General features: G+C 38.3%; 1 protein-coding gene across 1 annotated transcript; it reads right to left on the bottom strand.

Annotated features, from left to right (window-relative positions):
- Positions 1-2,635: 2,635 nt before the first annotated feature.
- Positions 2,636-22,002, bottom strand: LOC121872574 (ionotropic receptor 93a-like). The gene is made up of 10 exons (XM_042375401.1): positions 20,725-22,002; positions 19,939-20,038; positions 18,925-19,040; positions 16,113-16,232; positions 12,409-12,641; positions 11,187-11,315; positions 10,797-10,983; positions 9,687-9,923; positions 8,822-9,081; positions 2,636-2,839 (listed from the first exon to the last, which is right to left on the bottom strand). Exons 2-10 carry the CDS (start codon positions 20,006-20,008, stop codon positions 2,698-2,700), a joined length of 1,494 nt encoding a protein of 497 aa, XP_042231335.1. The 5' UTR covers positions 20,009-20,038; positions 20,725-22,002; the 3' UTR covers positions 2,636-2,697.
- Between the last annotated feature and the right edge of the window lie 96 nt (positions 22,003-22,098).

Below are 22,098 nucleotides of genomic sequence, written 5' to 3'. Positions count from 1 at the left end.
TTGTCAATAGTAAGATAAACAATTGAGACCCTGTAATTGTGTGTAAATGAGGCAGAAAGTCAGATCAGCTGCCCGGGACTAGGTCAAAATTTTCGTGATGCCATATGGCAGCAGGGTCTACCATAGACAACACATTATGCTCCAATATCTTCCCAGGCGGTAGTACCTCCCTGTTTGATAGCTGCCTACTATCTACTACCGCCATGGTGGGGAAGTGGGGGGGCAGATGGCCTGTGTAAGATCCCTAGTTCTTCTTAACAGTCTTGTTCAAGGCTTATTTTGAAGCCAAGTACAGTACTTCAGCTGATAAGCTATTCTTAAAATTTACCGTCTCTAGCGTGAAGTTGTACATATTTCTTATATTTGATTTGAAGGACACCTTGGCGACCTTGAAGCTGTGACCTCTTGCGTTTGTGGCATTTGATATCCCGAGAAATTGATCTGGGTTTATGTTTTTCATCCCTTTCAAGGTTTTGAATTTCACTATGATGTCTACCATGTCGAGTTTTGTCTGATGAGTTGTCAGTCCTAAGAGCTCCAGTCTTCAAATAATAAGTGAGGCAGTGTTCAAATACAATCCTAGTCACTATACACTTAATATTTACTAGGCAAGCTTGTATACAGTAGTCCAAATGGGGACGTACTAAAGATAAAGATGAATGAGCATTTTCGTATCTTCATATTCGCAGGTACGACAATGATTCCAACAGTTTAGTTGACTTTTATTTCATTGTTGCCCCCAGTTTCTATGCTGCTTTCAGTGACTGGCATAAATTGAATAATTCTCTTTCCTATTTTTCTGTACTCGGGCTGTCTGTGTCCCGCGTGCAGTCTTTTATTTTATTATGTTATCAATCATACGCCAGTCCTGCGACCATTTAAAAGGTTTGTGCAGATCTTTTTGCATGGTTGTGATCTCCTGACTTGCCACCTTCCTAAATATATTCGTGTGTTCCGCAAACTTGATTATGTGGTTCGATATATTTCACCAATATTGTTAATGGAGATTACAAACAGGGTCGGTCCATGATTTGATTCTTGTAATACACCTCTGAGACCCTTTTTACAGTTTGAATGTACTCCGTTTATGACCACGTTTTGTTGCCTGTCTTTGAGCTAATGTTAATTTAATTTTAATATTTTGTCTGTGATGCCATGTGCTTGAATCTTAGAGGCTACCAGTAGATGTGAAACTTTGTCAAACACTTTAGAAAGCTCTATACGGTACACAAAACATCCACTGGTAAACTCCTTTTCTGATATCTAAGAATTACTATTACTCTTCTGATACTTAAATTCACACTAAGACACCGATTTGTTAAAGAGAAAAAATTCTAGTTAACATGTACATACAAATTTCAATACGTATTTCTTGGAAGTTCTGAGAAACGTTTAGACTGTTGACTAAGTTTTAATGTGACAGCTGGTTATCTTTTTCTTGATGATGTCATCTGCGATTGCTATCACGCTCGTGTTAACACTGATGCAGCAAAGTAATCCTTTAAGTTGTCCGCTTATCGTCCTCCAGAACCACATCATTTTTATCCTTTGGAAAGCAAACAGTATCTTTCCTCTTCATTTTGTTCGTGGTATATTTATTATACATAAGCGACATAGATAGAGGCTTTGATAGCAACATTGTATATTTGCTGACGACACCAAAAATAGGACGTATAATTAAATCTGACGAAGACTAAAAAAAAATTACAGGAAGATCTAAACCAATTTTTAGTATGGACTTAAAAATGATTGATGCAAGTTAATGTGGAATGGAAACACAGGAGCAAGCTAACAGCTGAACAACACAGATATAGATAAATTGGATTGTGAGGCAGATTTAAGGGTAATGATAAGCAGAAAACAAATTAAAAAATGTGTTTGTTCGATACAAGGCTAACGAAGTACTAGGGTTTATATCTAAGAGCGTAAGTAACAGGACAAGCATGGGTGTACTAAAACTGTGTGCCGGGCATTAGGAACCCTGAGTATAAAGACTGACTAAAAAAACCCTAAATTTAATTTTCTTGAGAGCAGTGAGGGAGGCGATATGATCAAAGTTGATAAATGGAAAAAGGGGTTAAATAAAGGTGATCTAACTAAGGCACTTAAGTATGCAACCAGGAGCGACCACTGGAATGTTTTTAGAAGAAATAGAATTGTGTATGAATAGAATAAATTACCAAACACCATCAATAAATTGAACTCGCTGGGAAAATGGCTAGACAGTCAGTTGTAATTCGACAACACTTGTGAGATATCTACTGCTTCTGTACATACGACCCCGGCCTCTGGTAACCAGTGGTAAGTGGTGAAAGGGAGGGTCGTAACAATATTAATTCCTGCACAGTTCTTAGTTAAATATTTAGTTTTGTACTTTTTGGGGTCGTTAAAAAGCATGGTGAAATTCTAATATTATTATGTTAATAGGAAACTCTCCGAGAAATCCAATATTGTTTCAAAACTTTTTGACGAATTTATGCTCTCACCGTTTTCTAAAACCTCTTGCTCTATTTTAGTATATTTTTTTCTCCTGTGGTTGATTGTTCTCACTCTCGCTTTCTGTTCTCTCTCTTTTCTTCGTTTGGTTACTCTTGCTATTTACTTCTCACTCTTTCTATTGCTTCTCATTTCTTCTCTAAGCCTTTTCGAAAAGTAAATGTGATTTTAAATCTATAACTTTGTGTTGACAATGAGGTCTTACTTCTGTTCAACGGCCATCTGTAGTCCCTCCCTGGCGGATGGTCCTATCATCATCATCCTGGCCAATTTCTTGTACACCTCTGAGTCTGAAGCCGCGAAGAATTGACGAAACCGTTCTCCAAATGGCGGCATAGTCACACTGAATATAAAGACACAAAGAAGCAATGGTAAGAATTAAAGTTTCACAGATTTGAGAAAGGGAACAACACCTGCCAGAGACTACCATAGCTAAAGGCAACTGGCATACTTAGTTGCAGACTTGTGCTGCTACACGCCTTTCCCTGACTTTTGACATAGTCATACCTTGGAAGGATTTGTTCCCTGTACAATTTTTAGGTTCTCTGAAAGACTATACGTATAAGTATCTCCTGATGTACAGTATTTGGCCTCGTGCATGAAGTTCAATTATACATTTTTATCCATATGGTTTTGACTTTTTTTCTTTATCGGAATTGTTCCCTAGAGTAAATTTTGATTTGTAAGCTACTGGCGAGTTTATTTGTCTTGTCTTGTAATAGACCCTGTCAACAGATAGAGTAGTATTTATATATATGAGGCTATTCAAAGGTATTAATTATATAATGTACACAACTCGCCTTAACTATATAAACAACAACTAAGCATAGCTTTTCAATTCGTTCTAATGTGCTGGTAACATTCCTATCAAAATCTAATTATACCAAGTCAACCCACTTCCGAGTTGAAAATTATTCCTTCTCTGTACATCACGTCATCTGCCCGGCAGCCCAGGGGATGGTCCGGCCGTCCAGCATGGGACCTCCTGCAGTTACCAGCTGACTGTCGTGGTGCAAAGGTTTATGACAGTGTTTGATAAATGTCCCGTATTTGGATGCATATCAAATTACAGACTACAAGATAAAAGTTTGAGAATCCATCGATTTCCTAAGGATGAAAAACAGGGAAAAAAAGTGGATTTTATTGTGCATACAGCAAATATATAGGGTGGAACAGGAGGAAGGGCAATACTTGAGAGCCGATGGCAGGTTTAAATTTAAATTCTCAAAAGTCTAACTTTCGGCCAGCAAACCAGATGTGGAGAGACAAGTACCTATGTGTTGCTTGAAACTGTTGTATAGCATTGTCATCTGTAATATATCTTGTGGCCATATTGATAAACTGTAAACCTCTACACATATATACTTGTATCGACTGATTTACTGTAATAGCTTGGGGAGAGAATGATGATTATTGTAATCATTATTTCTTTTTATTATTTTCTTTATTTTAATTCATTCTTGTATTCCTTTTGCCCCCCACCCCCCAGTAAATAGATAGCCCATGCGCTAATGATTACTTAATTGATTTTACACTGATACTGGCAGACAAATCATAAGAGTATAAATAATAATAGAGAGAGGAAAAATATGTTTGTTAATAATAATAATAATAATAATAATAATAATAATAATAATAATAATTTAAAAATAAGGATAGGAATATCTTATAAATAATTATTATATGAGAAGCTCAAGTGGCTATCTGAAAGATAGTGCATTAGAGATGAGAACATCAGGATAGATGGTAAGAATATCTTCTAATATAGTGGGGTAGTTTTACCCGGGATTCACTACACGTCTATACGCTTGGGTAGGCTTGGTTTCTTTAGACTTTGATTCCTATGACCCCCACATACCTCTGATTTGCACAGGTCTTCACCAAGTGCCCAGCTCTCAGTGGACCTTGTCCTGTAATTCACACTTGACAGACGTGTTAAAGTTCTGTAAAATACCCCACATATTTTCTTGTAAATGGAAAGTTGTTTATTATCTCGGTTGATTTGTCATTAATAACAATAGTGTGTTATATTTTGGTCATAAAATAGAAAAGCCAGATAGTATTTGTGTGAACTTTAAGTACTGCTAAACAACTACAAGCAGAGATTACAACGATAATCCAACAAACTACAAAGTAATTGCAAAAGTTACAAGGTTCCAGCTGGTGGGAGCACCAGCTAGTACAGGGTGACTATACCCTTTCCACGCTAACCTAGCCCGTAAGCCACGCCCCTGGTCTATAGCTGCACACAGCTGATTGGTTTCCCTGAGCGTTTTACCTCTCCCTCTCTCCTGACTGTAAGTGTTAATGCTTTGAAATCATTTGCTTATTGATAGTTCAGATATTTAACATTATTTTAAATAATAACAGGTCTGCTTACCAATTGTGAACACATTTACATTGAATTTTCTATGAACAAATCAGCAATTAATATAGAAGAGGGGCGTGGCTTACGGGCCAGATTAGCGTGGAAATACTATAGTAGATGGGATTACTGTACTTGACATTCCCCTTGTACTACACGATACTTTTAAATAATCAATATATAGTGACTATTATTTCCACCGTTGTTTGAATTTTTGACGCCGATCACTCAAGATTTAGTCTTATGAAAGTATGTTAAAAGGATCCAGCCCAAAAAATTCTCACTCAAATTGAGTTTCCTTAATATAATGGCATTTAATGACTCCAGTAAGGACTGCCTGCAGATATGGAACGATTACTTGGGTAATGTAATCTATTACAATAAAGATTACATGTTTCTCTTATTATTATGAATATAAACAAATTAAATATAATGGAGTGTAATCATGATGACACGACATTTATAATTTCCGAGTGTGTTGGAGTGCCTTGTGTGCCATGAACAATTCTGTTTCTAATGCACACCGCCAGGGTGAATGTTTTAACCAACTCGCCTACTGCGAGGAAGATGGATCCCGAGTCGCAGTGAGTCCCAGACCCTACCGACTCCTTTACCTGGCGTATTTGTAGTATCTGTAGTCTTAACAGGTACTCTCTATTTTCAGAATGAGGAAGTAACCAGAGCCACTGTTCGCTTCCCTAACGTAGTTTGTCTTACGGAAACTTCCAGGATTAAAGGTCTTTCATGTGAATCTACATTGAGTACGATTCGTCCTTTGGTTTAGCAGATGTCCTTATTCTTAACAGAACAGGCGCTTCCAGAATATTGAAGCAGGGATGTTGCTTGTGTGATTATCTGATTTAACAGACTAGTGTTGTTTTACAGCCTACAAAATTCCTAATTGGTAGTGTACCACATACACTTACACAAACCAGACAGGAGAGGATGGATGAAATAGCACTGCATGTTAAAGTAATTGATCACCCTCAAGGGAAGACTAGGCTCCTTGAGTTGCTGGCCGACTACAGAAAGATTGTAGCTTTACCTGTCGAACTGCTAGGTCAGACGAGTTTTACTTCACATCACATAACTTTAAAACCGGACACAAACCTGATTTACATACCAGCATACAGACTACCTCTTAGTCAGGGAGCTGTAGTGCAGGACATGGTTCAAGATAAACTGTAACAAGAAGTTATCACACATTCAAAGTCCCCTTTCAATAGCCCATTGCTTTTAGTCCCTAAGAAGGATGTAGGTTGGTGCGCAGTCATTGATTTTTGGCGAGTCAACGAAGAGACTATCCCGGAGAGATACCTGATGCCTGTTCCGAGCGATTTATTGCAATCTTTAGGTAAAGATATTGCTGTTTTTAGTAATCTTGAACTTCTTAATGGATATTGGCAAATTCCTCTTGAGAAATCTCATGAGAGTACTGCTTTTAGTGCTCCTTTGGGCCATTTTGAACTTGTACGACGTACGTATGCCTTTTGGCCTTTGAAATACACCATTGACTTTTCAAATGATGATTAACACCGCGTTTGGTGATTTAAAAGGCAACACAGTATGTGCCTATTTAGATGATCTCATCGTAGTCAGTAAAGATGACAGTCATCTTGCCAAACTCCATGAAGTTTTCCTGAAGCTTTAAACAGCGTGACATAAGGTTAAACTTTTTAAATATGAGTTTTTAAATCAAGAATACAATTCCTTGGTCATGTAGTCGACGGAGATGGCATTCATACAGTTGACGGCAAGGGCAAAGCCGTTACACAATTCCCAAGTAGTTTTCTTGGTTTAACAGGATATACCTGTTCTTTTGTAAAAGGATATGCGACGTGAACTTGGCCATTGACTAAGTTACTCAGGAAGGACGCGACTTTTGTGTGGAATGGTGAACAGGAAACTAGTTTTATTGTATTGAAGACAACACCTACCAATGCACCTGTTTTGGCATTTCCTTACTACACTAAACCGTTTACTCTGTGTACTGACGCCTCGGGGCAAGAGTTCGGGGCTGTCCTCATGCAGCTGGACACACGAGGAAAACATAGTGATTGCTTACGCCAGGCGTAAACTTCATGACGCAGAAACACGCTCTTCGGTACTGCATCTGGAAACGTTAGCTGGTGTCTGGACACCTAAGAAGTTTTAAGGATTTCATTTTTGTTATTCCATATCCGTCCATACAGATTATGTGGCAGTGACGGAGCTGTTCCATGTACAAAACCTTTCAGGCAGCCTGGCACGCTGGTATCTGACCATTCAAGTATTCGGCCCTGTGTTCAAGTACTTACCGGGACGAGCGAATGTGGTCACCGACGCTTTGTCCAGGAACATAGCACCAGTGACGTCTGTATCTTCGTTCACTTTCTCGCAATTACAGGATGAACAACGACTTGATACCATGTGGTCTACAATCCGTTTTGCTGATACACTCCCTGCAATGGAACTAACGATGTACCACAATGTATCCCACTGCTGCCACCTCATGTTACCTGTTGTAATCACTGATGAAAAGTCTGTAATTCAGTATTAAAGGTAAACTGGAAGTAACTTTCATAAATGTTCATGGGTTAAGTTTTCAAACCCAAATGTCTTTTCTCCATTTATTAAGAAAATAAACTATTGCACATTAAGTAGGATATAACCGTAATTAACGTTATGAGCCGTGATCGTTAATGACGGACGAATTGTAAGTGTAACGAGCTGCGTGAATTCACTTCTAGCGTGGCTGAGAGACGGAATACTGACTGGAACAAGCCGACTACTAGTTGTGGACTCTGGAGTCAAGGTGTGAGACGGACAGTGGAAAAACACTTCTCATATGTACCATTCACTGCTCATAGGCTACATAATGTATGTAGCACACATTTATATAAGTAATACTGTCTGTTTGACAGGGGCTGATACAGTATCATGTGATGGAGTGAGTGTGTGCTGGAGTACCTTATGTGTTGGAGAAGCTTGTGTGTTGGAGTACCTTGAGTGCTGGTGATGCTTGTGTGTTGGAGATTCTTGTGTGTTGGAGTTCCTTGTGTGTTGGAGTACCTTGTGTGTTGGCATACCTTATGTGTTGGAGTAACGTGTGTTTTGGAGTGCCGTGTGTGTTGGAATGCCGTGTGTGTTGGAGTATTGTGTGGGATGGAGTACTGTTTGTGTTGGAGTATCTTGTGTGTTGGAGGACCTTGTGTGTTAAGAGTACTACGTGTGATTGATTACCACGTATGGTGGAATACCAAGTGTCTTGGACTACTGCGTGTGCTGGAGTACCGTGTATGTTGAAATACTGTGCGTGTTGCAGTACCGTGTGTGTTGGAATACTCTGTGTGTTGTAGTATCGAGTGTGTTGGAATAAGAACATAAGTACTGTGTCCATAATGAAGGAAACTGCAGCGGATCTATACTAGGCAGCCAGATTTACACCCAGCCTTTATCGCTCGTACATTTGTTCACGCCATATCTGAAGGCTTCCCAGCAAGTTCAAGTTAACCACGGTGTTTGGTAATGTGTTCCATTCGTCCACAACTCCCAAAACAATGATTATCAAATTCGAAACATTTGGTACGTGTTCGCTTCTGGTTTGATAGTTTAAGTACCCTTGTTATATTACCTTTATTTAACTGTATGAGTAGGAGTACTTTGTGTGTAATATTATATTTTCCACTATATTTGTCCATTAATATTGCTATCCATATGTAAATGTAATAAATTTCAGGGTAAAATTGACCATTCCCTCTCTGGGTTTATCATTCAAACAAAACATTTGTATATCTCGATGGGTTACTATATTATTAACAATGTTATTAGTAAACTCGCCTTAAAATTACTTAGATACTAAACATGGCACAACAATAGCTAATGATGGCATTATAGGCGTGCTTCCTCATCTAGAACAGACAACAGGACCAGTGTAAAAGCTGCTGTCAAGGTGTTTTTTTTCACGTAAGGAATACCTACTTATGAACGGTGTCCACCAGCTGTTCCACAGTCTCTGGCCGGGGCGGGTACTTGGGCAGCGTGAGGGCGGCTGTGAGGTTGCCACGGTAAACCGTCCCGATGATGAGGGCGAACACCAGCCACGCCACCACCAGGAGGCGGCCGGAGGTGATAGGTGGGAGCTGCTGTGGCAGGTTCTGGCCTACCAGGATCCCCATCACCTCCAGCACCTCAGCTCCCACCCGCAGCTGTCCACCCTGCTTCTCTCTTCCTCTGCTGACCTGCGACATTATATAACATGTTAGACAGTCTAATGAATTACTATATAATAGCTATTATTTTATTCATGCTAGTGAACGCGTGTGAAAAAATCAAACTTAGAAATTACGGTATTAGATAAATGAAAACGAATATAAGCTAAGGAAGTAAGGCAGCAGGAGTTGAGGAGGTCACTGCTGAACAGTTAAGAATGGGAAGAGGTTAGTGACACAAGAGTACAGGCTATGTATGGCAGAGGGAAGGTAATAACGGTATAGTAGACATCATATAAAGTTCTCCCGTATAAAGGGGAAATATAAGAATGAATATCAATATTATATAGGAAAAAATCGCTTGGACAGACTTATCATTAAGAGAATTGGAGGAAAAACAATAAAATTAACATGGTAAGAACAATGAAGATTGAGAAGAGGAAAAAGATATGTCGATAAAGTTCTTTTAGTCGAGAACATGAATGAAGAAGTTTCCGGAGAAGACAGGTAGGTAAGGTTATCAGCAATACGTCCCTACATACACACACTCGCAATTCTCCAACTGGAACTATTGATATTGCCGAATGTAAATTGTTGGCATTATTTAACTAATACCCTGAAGACATAGTACATACCACATAAAAAATGGCGGGCATGAGGAGGAAGACGACCAACACCCCGGTCCACACTTCGTTGGTGAGCGGGTAGTAGAGGCTCTCCAGGCGGGGCTTCAGGCCGGGCTTGGCCAGAGCAAATGACATTTGATTAAACTCGAAGATGTAAGTGAAGTCGTGCCGCTTATATTGCTCTCTCAGAGCTAAGTGGAATACTGCCGCGATGAATGACTCTCGCTCGTCCACCTTCTGGATCACCTGTGCATAATACCTTGTAAGGACATCTCACACTGGACTACATCTCAGTAACCAACAAGTTAAGTCGACCTAGTTTTTATGAATTAACAACTTTAAAATTGACAGCATCCGCCTTAGACTAAGCACTAGATAGGGGGTGGAAGCATGCGAGACATTGGCCCCTCAAGGATGATAAGAACAGTATAAAGTGTGTCTATTCATTTTATATTACTTTCTTTAAATGATAAACAGTTTGTTAGATTTGCAGGCAGGTCTACAGTATACATCAGTGTCAAACTAACACACTGACGCAGCGTTGTACGCGATGTTCTTGTGTGTTCTCTGTAAACTAATTTTTATAAGCCATTTTAAGTCCACCTCAGATGATCTAATCCACTAACCACTATGTATTTTATCATCATTATATTTTTTAAAATCAACAGATGAAAATCACCTGCTGTCATCTTTGTGTGTGCGGCAATAGAACATTTCCTAACGATGTCTTTACTTTTTCGTATAACTCGCTCTTCTTTAAAATATATACAGACACACTGCCACTTCTGTTACAAGGTACACAACAATCTCTACTTACACACGGAGTGCCAACATATCCTCTCAGTTGATGATTCATTTCACAAAAAATATAGTACAGGTACTTATACTTGTATTATACATTGCTTTCTCCAAGATAGATGGTCATGGACTATAAAAAATTATTTTACATACCAAAATATATCGAATTCTATTCCTCGTCTCCCACTCATAGGGGGATCTGCATTGCTCGGGTTACTTTTGATCCTCCATATCACATACCCGTTTCAAATCGGGGACAACGTGTGAAAATATTTATGTATATAATTCCTGAACTCGAGTTAGGAACACAAATTTCTATACCTCTTCCCAGGAAGCTGTAGGAATTATATTAATAGTGAAGTTGAGGGTGTGGGAGATAGTCTCGAGGGAGAGGTAGTCACAGCCTGTGTAGATGGTGACGAGGCTCCCGTCAGCCGCCTCCTGCTGCTCCTCCACCCAGTATGGCGGCCAAGGCTTCCCCGTCACGTTCACCTCAGCACCATGGAAACTGAGGAACAGGACAATATATTGTGAATACTGTAGAATCGTAGATACTACGAAATAACTCTATATAAAATTCTTAAATGAATGGCAGGAATTATGTTGAAGGCAAGAAAAATTAATGAAGAAACTGAAGATGAGAACAATAAGCCCATGAATAAAGTCGGCAACAACCATATCCTACACAAAACACATCACTGTCACACATACTTGGAGAACTTCTCAGGGAAGAGTGGCAGGGCTGTGAGGAGGCGGAGGCCGTGTCTTGGTGTCCACACAGCTACCCGCAACACCTGGGCGCCTTCTGGACTGTACGGTAGGTGAGTATACACACTGTGCCTGTATGGAGAGTTATTTTACATCCAACTACAGACTACTGATATTTTTCCCGAGCTACACCCGCACAGTTGGTTATTATTGCATTCTCATGCTTCACAGGCAGGAATGCGAAAAGGGAAAACCAGACTGAAATTTTAAGCCGTGATATGGATGGTGGAGAGCCCATTTTTAAAGCCGGTTCAAAAGTCATGATGGGGGTCTAAAGCTGCTTTCGACTTCGGTCATCCTACATCAAACTAGAAAAGGCTTGGAAGAGTAAAAAAAAGTCTGCATTGTTATATCGACATAATAGAATATGCGTCAACAAAATATATTTTATGATATTAAGACCAAAAGAAAGGTGTTGCTTCACAATATTGTAATGAGGAAATTAAACTAACATACCTAGCTAAAAACGTGGACTGTGTGGCAGGCCACTGATTAATTTCCAGTTGAGATAACAAGTGTAAAATGAACCAGTTTTTTATCCTCAGCCAATGTAAGAGACTGAGGGAGTTGGTTTGGAGGAAGACATTACACACTGGTGGACGATGTGGCCAGAAAAAGAAGGGATGGATCTGTGAACCCACGTTGTGGTCGGTAACAAGTGAGATACTCGCACGAAGGTCTGTAAAATTCGAATCCTATTCTGCCGAATATGATAACCCAAGACCTCGGGAAGTACGTTTTGTGTAAAAGAGATCTATTTACGGGAGGAAGGGAAACTGTTTACAGGACCCTGGTTGCTCTTTCAAAGTGGATTACGGGTTCTAACACTAAAGACATGAGAAATGCTTCTTATCCTGTGCAGGAAGAGCATTTGATTTTAAATAAGAATGCATTGCGTTTTTATGTTTTATGAAACATACAATAACATGTAATTGTTGTCACAAGGAAGCATATCAACATTGCATTGTATTTTGCTTAATAATTATTTTTCATTTCTGTTTACCTAAACTCGATGCTGAACAAGATGTTGTTCATTGTGTATATTACCTGAGGTTGGGTGGTGTGTCCTCCAGGTTGAACAAAATGGTGTTCATTGTGTATATTACCTGAGGTTGGGTGGTGTGTCCTCCAGGTTGAACAAGATGGTGTTCATTGTGTATATTACCTGAGGTTGGGTGGTGTGTCCTCCAGGTTGAGCAAGATGGTGTTCATCATGGAGAAGGTCCAGTGGGAGGACAGGAGGGCGTGGAGCTGCGGGAGTGGGAGGCTGGTGACCACCAGCAGCTTGGTGGCCCACACTAGGAGGCGGCCCTTGAGGGACCACTCGGCGAAGGTGTCGAGGAAGACCGGGTCGTGACTCGCCACCACCACCCGCACACACCGAGACTCCATCCTCACCTGTGACAAGACCGAGTAATGAGTTCACTACTACCTACACATGTGACAAGGATTCGTCATAACTAGGTCTAACAGATTATGCGATGATTGACAAAATGACTTGGTATTAAATTATGTAGTGTGAGTATATCATAAAGGTCGCGAGAAGAAACTTCAAGATACAGTATATGACTGTTGTCCAGTCCTTATGACATTATCAGTTCGTAGGTGAAAAATACTTGCAAATGTAAACATATTTGTTTAGTTAGGAGTCCATTCAAGTTTTATCATCATTTAATCTCTTTTTTTTTTTTTTTTTTAGTTATGGCAGGTTGTATGCACTCAAACAGGTCTGTCCTTATCATTAATTTCTTAATAAGTTTTGTTGTGACGTAGAGAGAGTATTGGCAATGTTTACTGAACCAAGTGGAAGTGTGGGCGACTGTACTTTTGCTTAATTATTATAGTAACTTTATCTGACGAAAATTATAAAACAACAAAAATACATCAGTAAGAAAATTAATTGAGAATATATTTATGACATAAACTTGGACTGTCTCAGTACTAATGTGGCCACCAGTGTTGGTAGTTGCAACCTATGGCTTAATGTCTGTCTACCACAATGCTAGTTTACTACTCTTGAGCACATTTATGACATCATTAAAGAGCAAAGCATCCCTGAAGCTAATGTAAGAGTGGAAAGTGTAGTGATTGACATCTGATGATGGCTTCTGTACTGAGAAAGGTGCCAGCATAACACAACTGGGTCTCCATTTTGCGTACTAAGTTTTTAGCAATTATTGTAGCTCTAAATTGTGTTACAGCCTCTGGTGTCTCTGGTATAAACACAAAAATGTAATTGTAAATTTGCACCTTTCATCTCTCATTACAGACCGCAGTATGTTTTTATGTGAGGCTGGGCATAGATGTATTTGTATAAAGGAAGAGAACAAGCTGAAGTTGTTATATATCGTACCTACTGTAGATATATGGATATCTAACAGGACTAACGAACGAAATAGACTGCGATTTCGGCATCTCTAATAGAACTCATTAGGCTATAATCGTTAAAGAATCAAAACAAGTCTTTTAAGGGTTGAGACATTCAGAAATATGTACAGTTGCCCACAGGTAGAGTGTGCACCCCTCGGTGGCCTTTCCAAACATGTGGCAGAGTCGGAATCATTTTGTGATTGAATCAGTACCGTGAGGAGAGCAGTTGTTGGCAACTGCTTTCCTTATGTTACCGATTAATTCATAAAGTTATTCTGACGATGCCACATGTTTAGAAAGGCCACCGAGGGGTGGAACACTATACCTGTGGGCAAATGTACAAATGAATCCATAGTCTCTCATTCTGTAGTGTATAGGGAGAGCCACAAGTAGGGAGCAACAAACAAATAAACAATCACCCTACGTCATGGTTACAAATACAAATGGAATTTTAATAAGTTAAGCGACGTCAAACACATTAGCTGTAAAATGTGGGCTAAAAATAGTCACTGTCTTAAGCATTATATTCTATCAGTTTACCTTAAAATGGAAGAAGTGGTGATGCAAAACAAAATTCTTCAAAACATGTGAAGTATTTAATTGTCAATGACGCCATTCAACATCCAGAACCATGAAAAAATAACCTTGTTTAGCAGTGTATATAATTTGTACACTGTATAAATTATTGTGCATTTTATAACTTTAATGACAACTTGGCCATAGGTGTTTTGTGTACTTGTATACACGATCAAAAAAGTATCTGTGCAAAATTCGAGCGAAACATTCTGACACCTTTTGATAAACGTATGGCCACCTCAAACTTTGGTTAGACTTTAGGTATAAATGTCAAGATATCACATTATATTTTTGGTTACAATCTTCATTAAAATGAGAAGCGCTGTTGTGAAAATAAACACAATATAAAATACTGAAATGCATCATTATATTACAAAATCTTATTTGATTGAATGTTATGAAAATAAAGTTCTTAGTCAAATACGGACAAAAGCATGCTAATAGAAAAAAGTTGGAGAGTATAATAATTTTATATTCTAATGTAACAATAATTTATACCTCAACTTTAATTGATAGTTCTAAAAGTTGAGGCAACAGTTTCAAGAACTATCATACATATATTATGAAGACAACTTGTAGTCGCATGAAGAACCAGAAGTTTTGGGACAGAGTTGATATTTTATTTCAGTAAATATTAGGAAGTCAGACATCTTCCTGTAGACAGGCAGACTTGTCATCACGGCCAAGTTTTGTAAGAAAGTAATACTTAACCTATGGTCATAGCTGCTTGACTGTAGTGGGCTGTATGGGTGCCCAAGTGAAGGAATAATCATCCGTAGTGAAATATTGTATAAAGAAGGTAAATGGAGTAGTGCTTCACAAGCGGCATTTTGAAGTATATTATACACCTCAAGACCAAGATAACATGGCCTCTGAAGAGCTTCCTATTATTACACAGAAACATGAACATAATGTCCAATTGATACTTAATTGATGAATTATATAATATAAGTTGGACACACAAATAACATAGATCATTCTTTATACATTACACAAGTCGTCAATTAGTACAATTAGTTAATCCTGTCCACTTATGACGCGACCATGGCCATACGTTGCTACTCCTCAGCAAGTATTTGGATTTGCCAGTCGGCGCGGAAAACATAAGTCGTCAATTATTAACGACATGGAAATATATAAATGCCTGATTGTTATGTGTATGATATCCAGCAGGAAATGTTCGATTAATGTTTGGAAGACGAATAACCATCAGATATTGAGGCCATAATGCCTATTTAATGGCCTACTAAAATCCTCTTAGCTATTGTCAAAGTTACTTGAAATTTACTATATCGGGGTTTGATAACTCCATTTTTTTATATACATTTCCATAAGAGTTGAAATTGCAATCCAGAAGTAAGCATAAGAAATAAGTTATCTATACACGACTTCTGTTTGTTTTTGTTACCACATGCCGGGTCTTTATAACCTGAACCATGTCATTGTGTAACACCAAATTTCTACTGACAAACGATTATTGATATAAGCCCCAACCTTTTGGGTGATATATGCTACAAGATGATGCCACATCAGACTAGTATCCCTGGTACTAACAGATCCACCACTATGAAGTTCACACTAATCACTATGTCTCGCTTTATTCCTGGACGTCTTTAAAATACAACAACTTTCCAGAGTATGGGAAAATATGATCCCTCTAAATAATATAATGCAGTTAAACACAAAACTCTGTGTTAACTCTGGTATGTGCCACGCTAAGCTGATATTAAGGGATTTAACAATACCTACGTCAATTAGTAAGGTTGACTTGCTATGACATCATGTGGAACAGGTGGAAGAATGACCTACCTGTCGAGCCTGGTGGAACAGCTAGAAGAGTGACCTACCTGTTAAGCCAAGTGGAGCAGGTATAAGAATGACCTACCTGTCGAGCCTGGTGGAGCAGGTATAAGAATGACCTACCTGTCGAGCCTGGTGGAGCAGGTGGGAGAGCAGAGAGAGCGTCAGGTTAGTGTCCTGGTGGTTCATCATCACTTCAAAAAACCCCACACCCCAGGGGCTCCCTCTTACTACACTCTCCTCCTGCGAGTAAAACAAAACTTAACGATCCATTTGAAGTCCTTTTTCATTAACAAAAATATGTCCATACGATCTAAGGAACTCTAACCCTTCAAGACTAAACCCACTACAAGAATGGTTTAAAGTAGTTAATGACTGTAGTCTGTAGATTTATCTTTGTGAAGTAAAATGAACGGATTATGGGGCTTCAAAAATATATAATTTGCTGTATTTAGATAATAATAATAATAATAATAATAATAATAATAATAATAACAATAACAATAACAATAACAATAACAATAACAATAACAATAACAATAACAATAACAATAACAATAATAATAATAATAATAATAATAATAATAATAATAATAATAATAATAATAATAATAATAGTGATAGTGATAATAATAATAATAATAATAATTATAATAAAACAAATCTCTCGCCAGCAGGTCTAAGGACTTGGCGCACCCTCATTCAACTACTACAAATCAAAGCCCGGCACCGTGTGTGTCCCGTCCCGACGACCGACGACGACAATTGTCAAGTCGCAACTGACTGACTCTTCGCAAATAATTGCAGGCTCTCTCTCTCTCTTGCCTGCCGTCCGTAGACACGAATGGCCGTCGGCCGCTCATGGCTGCTGCTGCACATGTTCTAAGAGGCGCACGTCTTCCTTCTCTTAGAGAAGAGAAAAAAAGCACTCCATCCCACGAAAAATAAAGGGGAAACGAAACCGGGTCGTTTATAAATAAAAAAATAATAATAAAAATAATAATAATAATAATAATATTAATATTAATATTAATATTAATAATAATAATAATAATAATAATAATAATAATAATAATAATAATAATAATAATAATAATAATAATAATAATAATGATAATGAAAGTAACAGATTTGGGAAAATAGGTAAATTGATTGAAAACAAATATACAAGTAACAAAAGTGGTGCAAAATATGATGTATAATAACAAGGTAGGAGAAGGTCATTTAACAGGAATTACAACATAGTAACAATACTAGCTAAGATTGACAGGGGATGAACACACTGAGTAGCTACGAATTGTTGATAATTTTTATAATGGGGCTTTGGGCTGTTCTTATAGCATTCAGTACGTGGTCGTATGGAATGGATGCAGTTGTAGTGTCCAACAGATTGGTTCATGTCTGGTGTCTTAAAGATCAATTTTCTCACAGGCTTTCTAGTGAAAATGAATGGAAAGCCAAGTTAGGTTCGATAGTTATGGTCTAAGATAATACTTTAAGACTTGGTAATATTCATACGAAACATTGGACTATATTAACACTACTAACTACAGTAAGAAAGATTATCTGCATTAATCTTAGCCAACAGAACAACATTTATGACATCAATCCAGTACGTCAACTGTTCACCAGGACGTTTTATACAATAACTAGGAAATTATCCCGCTTCGTATAGGTTATATATATATATATATATATATAAACTGCATAACTTTGACAGTCACAATTTGCTCTTTCTGACACGGGTAACCACCTCCAACAATCACTGCGGCTATATCTCAGTCGGGGAAGATTTTTTGTTCTTACCCGGACCACCCGAGACCCCTGTAGTATGTGTGTAATGTTTCAGGTCTCTAACTGACTCCATTTGGAGCTATGGCAGGAACCGACACACTCGAGGAAAGACAAGTCCTTTTATTATTATTTAGAAGATAGATGAAGTATCACAGCCCAGCTGGCGGCTGCCACAACTACCTATCTCTAGCAATGCAAGGACTTCTAGCTGAGGTAAATGAAGTAGGAAGGTAAATTTATCATAAAGTAACGGTATAGAAGGACACTTTTAGATTTATCACTCCAATTTATCTCGGCAAAGTGAAAAAAAAACATATAATGGATAGCAAAATGAAATGGCTGCTCCTCGACTTCACTTACAAAACTGTAGAGATCAAAATACAACATCGTACTCTACAATATGACGCCAGACTCCATGAAAAAACGTTAACAAAATTCATCTCGAGTAATTCAACAATAGTATCTTGTAGGTAAGAATACTCATATAGCAAAATAAATTGTGACAATGTTCTTGAAAATTAAATAATTCTGCAGAGGTAATGAGTCTTACGTTACATATTCATTGAAATAACTTATGTTGCAGAGGGCAATGGGCTCTCATGACAGATCAGCCATTTACCGCAATAACTCGGTCTCCAACCAACAAGATATAATTATAACAGTTGAACCTCTGAATGAAAACGGAATGGAAGTAAAATTCCCAAATGAGCCACGCTGATACCGCAAACTATTTAAATATTTTGAAAATATTTCGCGAAAAGTTTGAAAGAACAGATAGTGGTGGGGAGTGTGTAATACATGTATATAAAATGGGTTGAATTATACACTAAATATTTTGTTCATTTGATGAGAAGTATAAAGCAAGTTATGTCGAACTATTCTGAAAAGACAATTCTGACACCAACTATTGAACCATTATTTATTACATACGTAAGACTATATATTAAAATAAGTGGAAGACCTGAAAATAGGTGGAGGCTTAATAGGAAACATACAGCAGGTGGAGGCTACATAAAGAACATACGGGAGGTGGAGGCTGCATAAGAACATACAGCAGGTGGAGGCTACATAAGAACATACAGCAGGTGGAGACTACATAAGAACATACAGCAGGTGGAGGCTACATAATAACAAACATCACCTTGAGGATGGTGGAGGCTGATGTGGTGACATCTGTAAGGAGGATGAGAGAGCAAGTGGGCTGAGACACCGCCTCCAGCACGGCGTCCACACCACCACCTGCGTTTGGTTGCCAACCTGTTTATATAATCAGCATTCAGTCCTTTTCGAATTACAGATGACGTGAATAACATAGAAGTGGGCATATTATTTTTTTTATTAGCATACTTTAATATGTGAGCATGTAAGTCAAACTAAGCAATCAGTGAATTTCCTGCCACCAACTATCTTGATGTAACTGTTCGTTAAGAAAATAAGGATATTGAGTGTTCGACCGCAAATGTAATTAATGTTTTTCAATGCGTACGTTGGGTTGGAGAAATTTGAACATTTGTGTCACAAACAAATGATGCGTTTCCAGCTCTTGATGCATAATATACAGGGTGATTGTGCAAAGAGAACATTAAATTGGAGGATCGAATCCTTGGATAATGCTAAACCACAATGTCTCTATGGTAAAATGCCAGATTCTGCATAGTTTCCATGTTACAATACTTTTCAGATGTTGTATTAATGAGTGAATTTGAAGTGAAACTCCCGTAGGTTTTTGTAATAATTTATTCACAGATCTCTACAGTGTGACGCCTCTGTTACAACCTAAAGAAAATTTTCGAAGTTGCCCACTTCTGCCTCAATGCAGGCCTGTACATGTAGTACCATTGATTGTCTGACGCGTTCCAGAATGCCTGCACTATGCCCACCTGTCACGAACACCTTGGCATGTGCAGAACCTGACATTTTACCATAGAGACATTGTGGTTTAGAATTATCCAAGGATTCGATCCTCCAATTTAATGTAGTCTATGCTGACTCACCCTGTATAATTCAGTAAGTCATTGCAGAAGTGAGACTGAAACTAATGACTGACAGTGTTAAGGATACACCCAGTACAACCTCCTTACCTTATTCCTGTATTCACAACACTGTACTTTTAGCAACTGTGGTTGAGTGGTAGTCGGACTGAAGTGAGACTTACCGTACTGTGGACGGAGACATTCCACAATATCAGCGATCAAGATAACCAAGACCACCGTCACTCCTCTCATCCTCGTTGACTTTTCTTCCTTACTGGAGATCTGTAAAGAATTTATGAGGATTAAGGAGTCTAACGAAGTATACAGTATTTAAGCATCAACACACCAGGTCATATAAGCTCAAGCTCTGTTGTCTAGCTGTGTGTGCAACACTGCCACTTTCAGAGTCATTTAACCATATATCGTAATTTCAATTCAAGTTTTTCATTTACTTTTTCACATATTGTTCTATTTTTTCTTTTGTGGAGATCATCTCCATCGTCATATCCTCTGACACCCGCAGCCTAACAAATTGTACGTGTTATTGTAGTAAACAACTTTGTATTATTGTTAATATTACGAACCTCGTCATTTCCTCGTCATCTTTAGTATCTCAGCTTATGTGAGACTTTGGTGATATAATGCTTTCTACTCTCTATACGTAGTACCTACTGCCCTCACAGTAACACCACTTTCAGAGTTACTGATGCCTCTTAACATTGTTATATGTAGAACAATATAGTTCAGTACAGTAAACTATTGCCTGCAGTCTTGGCACTTGTTGAGGAAAATAAATACAAATTTAAGTAATTACTATTTGTTATAAATATGTATATTACAAGTAATTATCATATTCATCCAATTATTGTACCGCTGCCAACTTTGAAAAAAAAATTATATTTACACGAATACTCGAAATCTTACGTTATGGTCTTAAGTGGGAATAAAGTTAAGGTTAATGTACTTACCTTCTTATGATACTGGGTAGAGGAGGAAGACACAGATACAAGTTGGATGCTGGAGACGTCTGTCTTCTATGCACCGAACTGAGAGAAGTGTGTCAGCTGCTGGGATGTCTGTATATTTAACCAATACATTATCGCTAACATGCAACCATGCACAGCGAGGAAACCTGAAAAAAGCCGATAGGTGAATTCTTGCTTGCAAGTGATTGGTTACACGAATGCAGATGTGTAGGTCATTGGCTGAGCAGTGCTGGGGTGGGTGGGTTTGCGCGTACACTGCACTTGTGTGGTATACTGTGGTATACCATCAAGTAGCATTACTGATCAACTTTAGCGTAAATGATATGCAATCCTTGTGTCCGTGGTTACAAGCTCTGACACAATAATAACCCTGAAGGTTTGAGTCGCCGTCATCACTCCATTTTTTTACAGGCAAGCCTGGAGGGAGAAAACTGTGTGTAACAAGGACTGGCATGTTTTTTTGTTTTATCCAGTTCTGTGTAACATTTACCTGGTGGCTCATATGTTAGTGATTAGGCACATTCTCAACTTCCCTCTGTCTTACGTAGTTAGTATTCCCAATTTAAATTCTCTCTTACTGTTTGAACCAAATTGGGGCCAAATTACAAGCGAGGGCCAGCTCATGCGGATACGAACTCTGCATATAGTAGTTTGGTAAATGTTTTAAGTATTATTGCTGGTCGTTTGTAAGTTAGATGTATGTGTGGTGTCAGTGTGCTTGTTCTAATGTATGATTGAATCTATGTTTCTAAATAACAAAAAAACGACGGAAATATATACAACGTCTTGAAACTTAAACATTTCAGACAAAGACATTGAAAATGTAACAGGTACTTTTATTTTTATTATTGCCATTATATATGAAACGGATGTCTCTCTTTGCCTGATCTAATGAAGTCATTTAAGGAAGACAGGCCTCCAATAGCACAAATCTGTTTCACACATCATCTCACTATCTGACATCGTGCAGACTAAAAATGTTGCGTCTTAACACAACATAAAGTTGTTTTACTAAACACAGTTCACTTCAAGACTACAAAGAAGCAAAAAGGACTCTGGATTAGTCTATAAAAGACATCAAACAATTATAGGAAGCAATGTTTAGATTAACACTTATCCTTCCAAGGGTGATCCGCTACAAGAGCCGTAGAACTATTATAGAGGCCGCAGCCAGAGTGATGTGCAGCAAGAGTGTGTCAGGGTGGATGTGAGTTTCATTCGTTGCCAAGTGGATCAGGACATTGGTGTTTCAACCCAGTGGACCTGAATCGTCGTTGGCTAATAACAGAGCAATGAGTTTGAAACATTGTTAAATTATTGTTCACTGGGCGGTGAGCGCTTATTAAATATTTTGCG

This window comes from Homarus americanus, unplaced genomic scaffold (assembly GCF_018991925.1).
Source record: "Homarus americanus isolate GMGI-L3 unplaced genomic scaffold, GMGI_Hamer_2.0 scaffold39155, whole genome shotgun sequence".
Taxonomy (NCBI): domain Eukaryota; kingdom Metazoa; phylum Arthropoda; class Malacostraca; order Decapoda; family Nephropidae; genus Homarus; species Homarus americanus.
The sequence above is the reverse complement of the archived record's forward strand: the minus strand, read 5'-3'. Positions and strand labels throughout refer to the sequence as shown.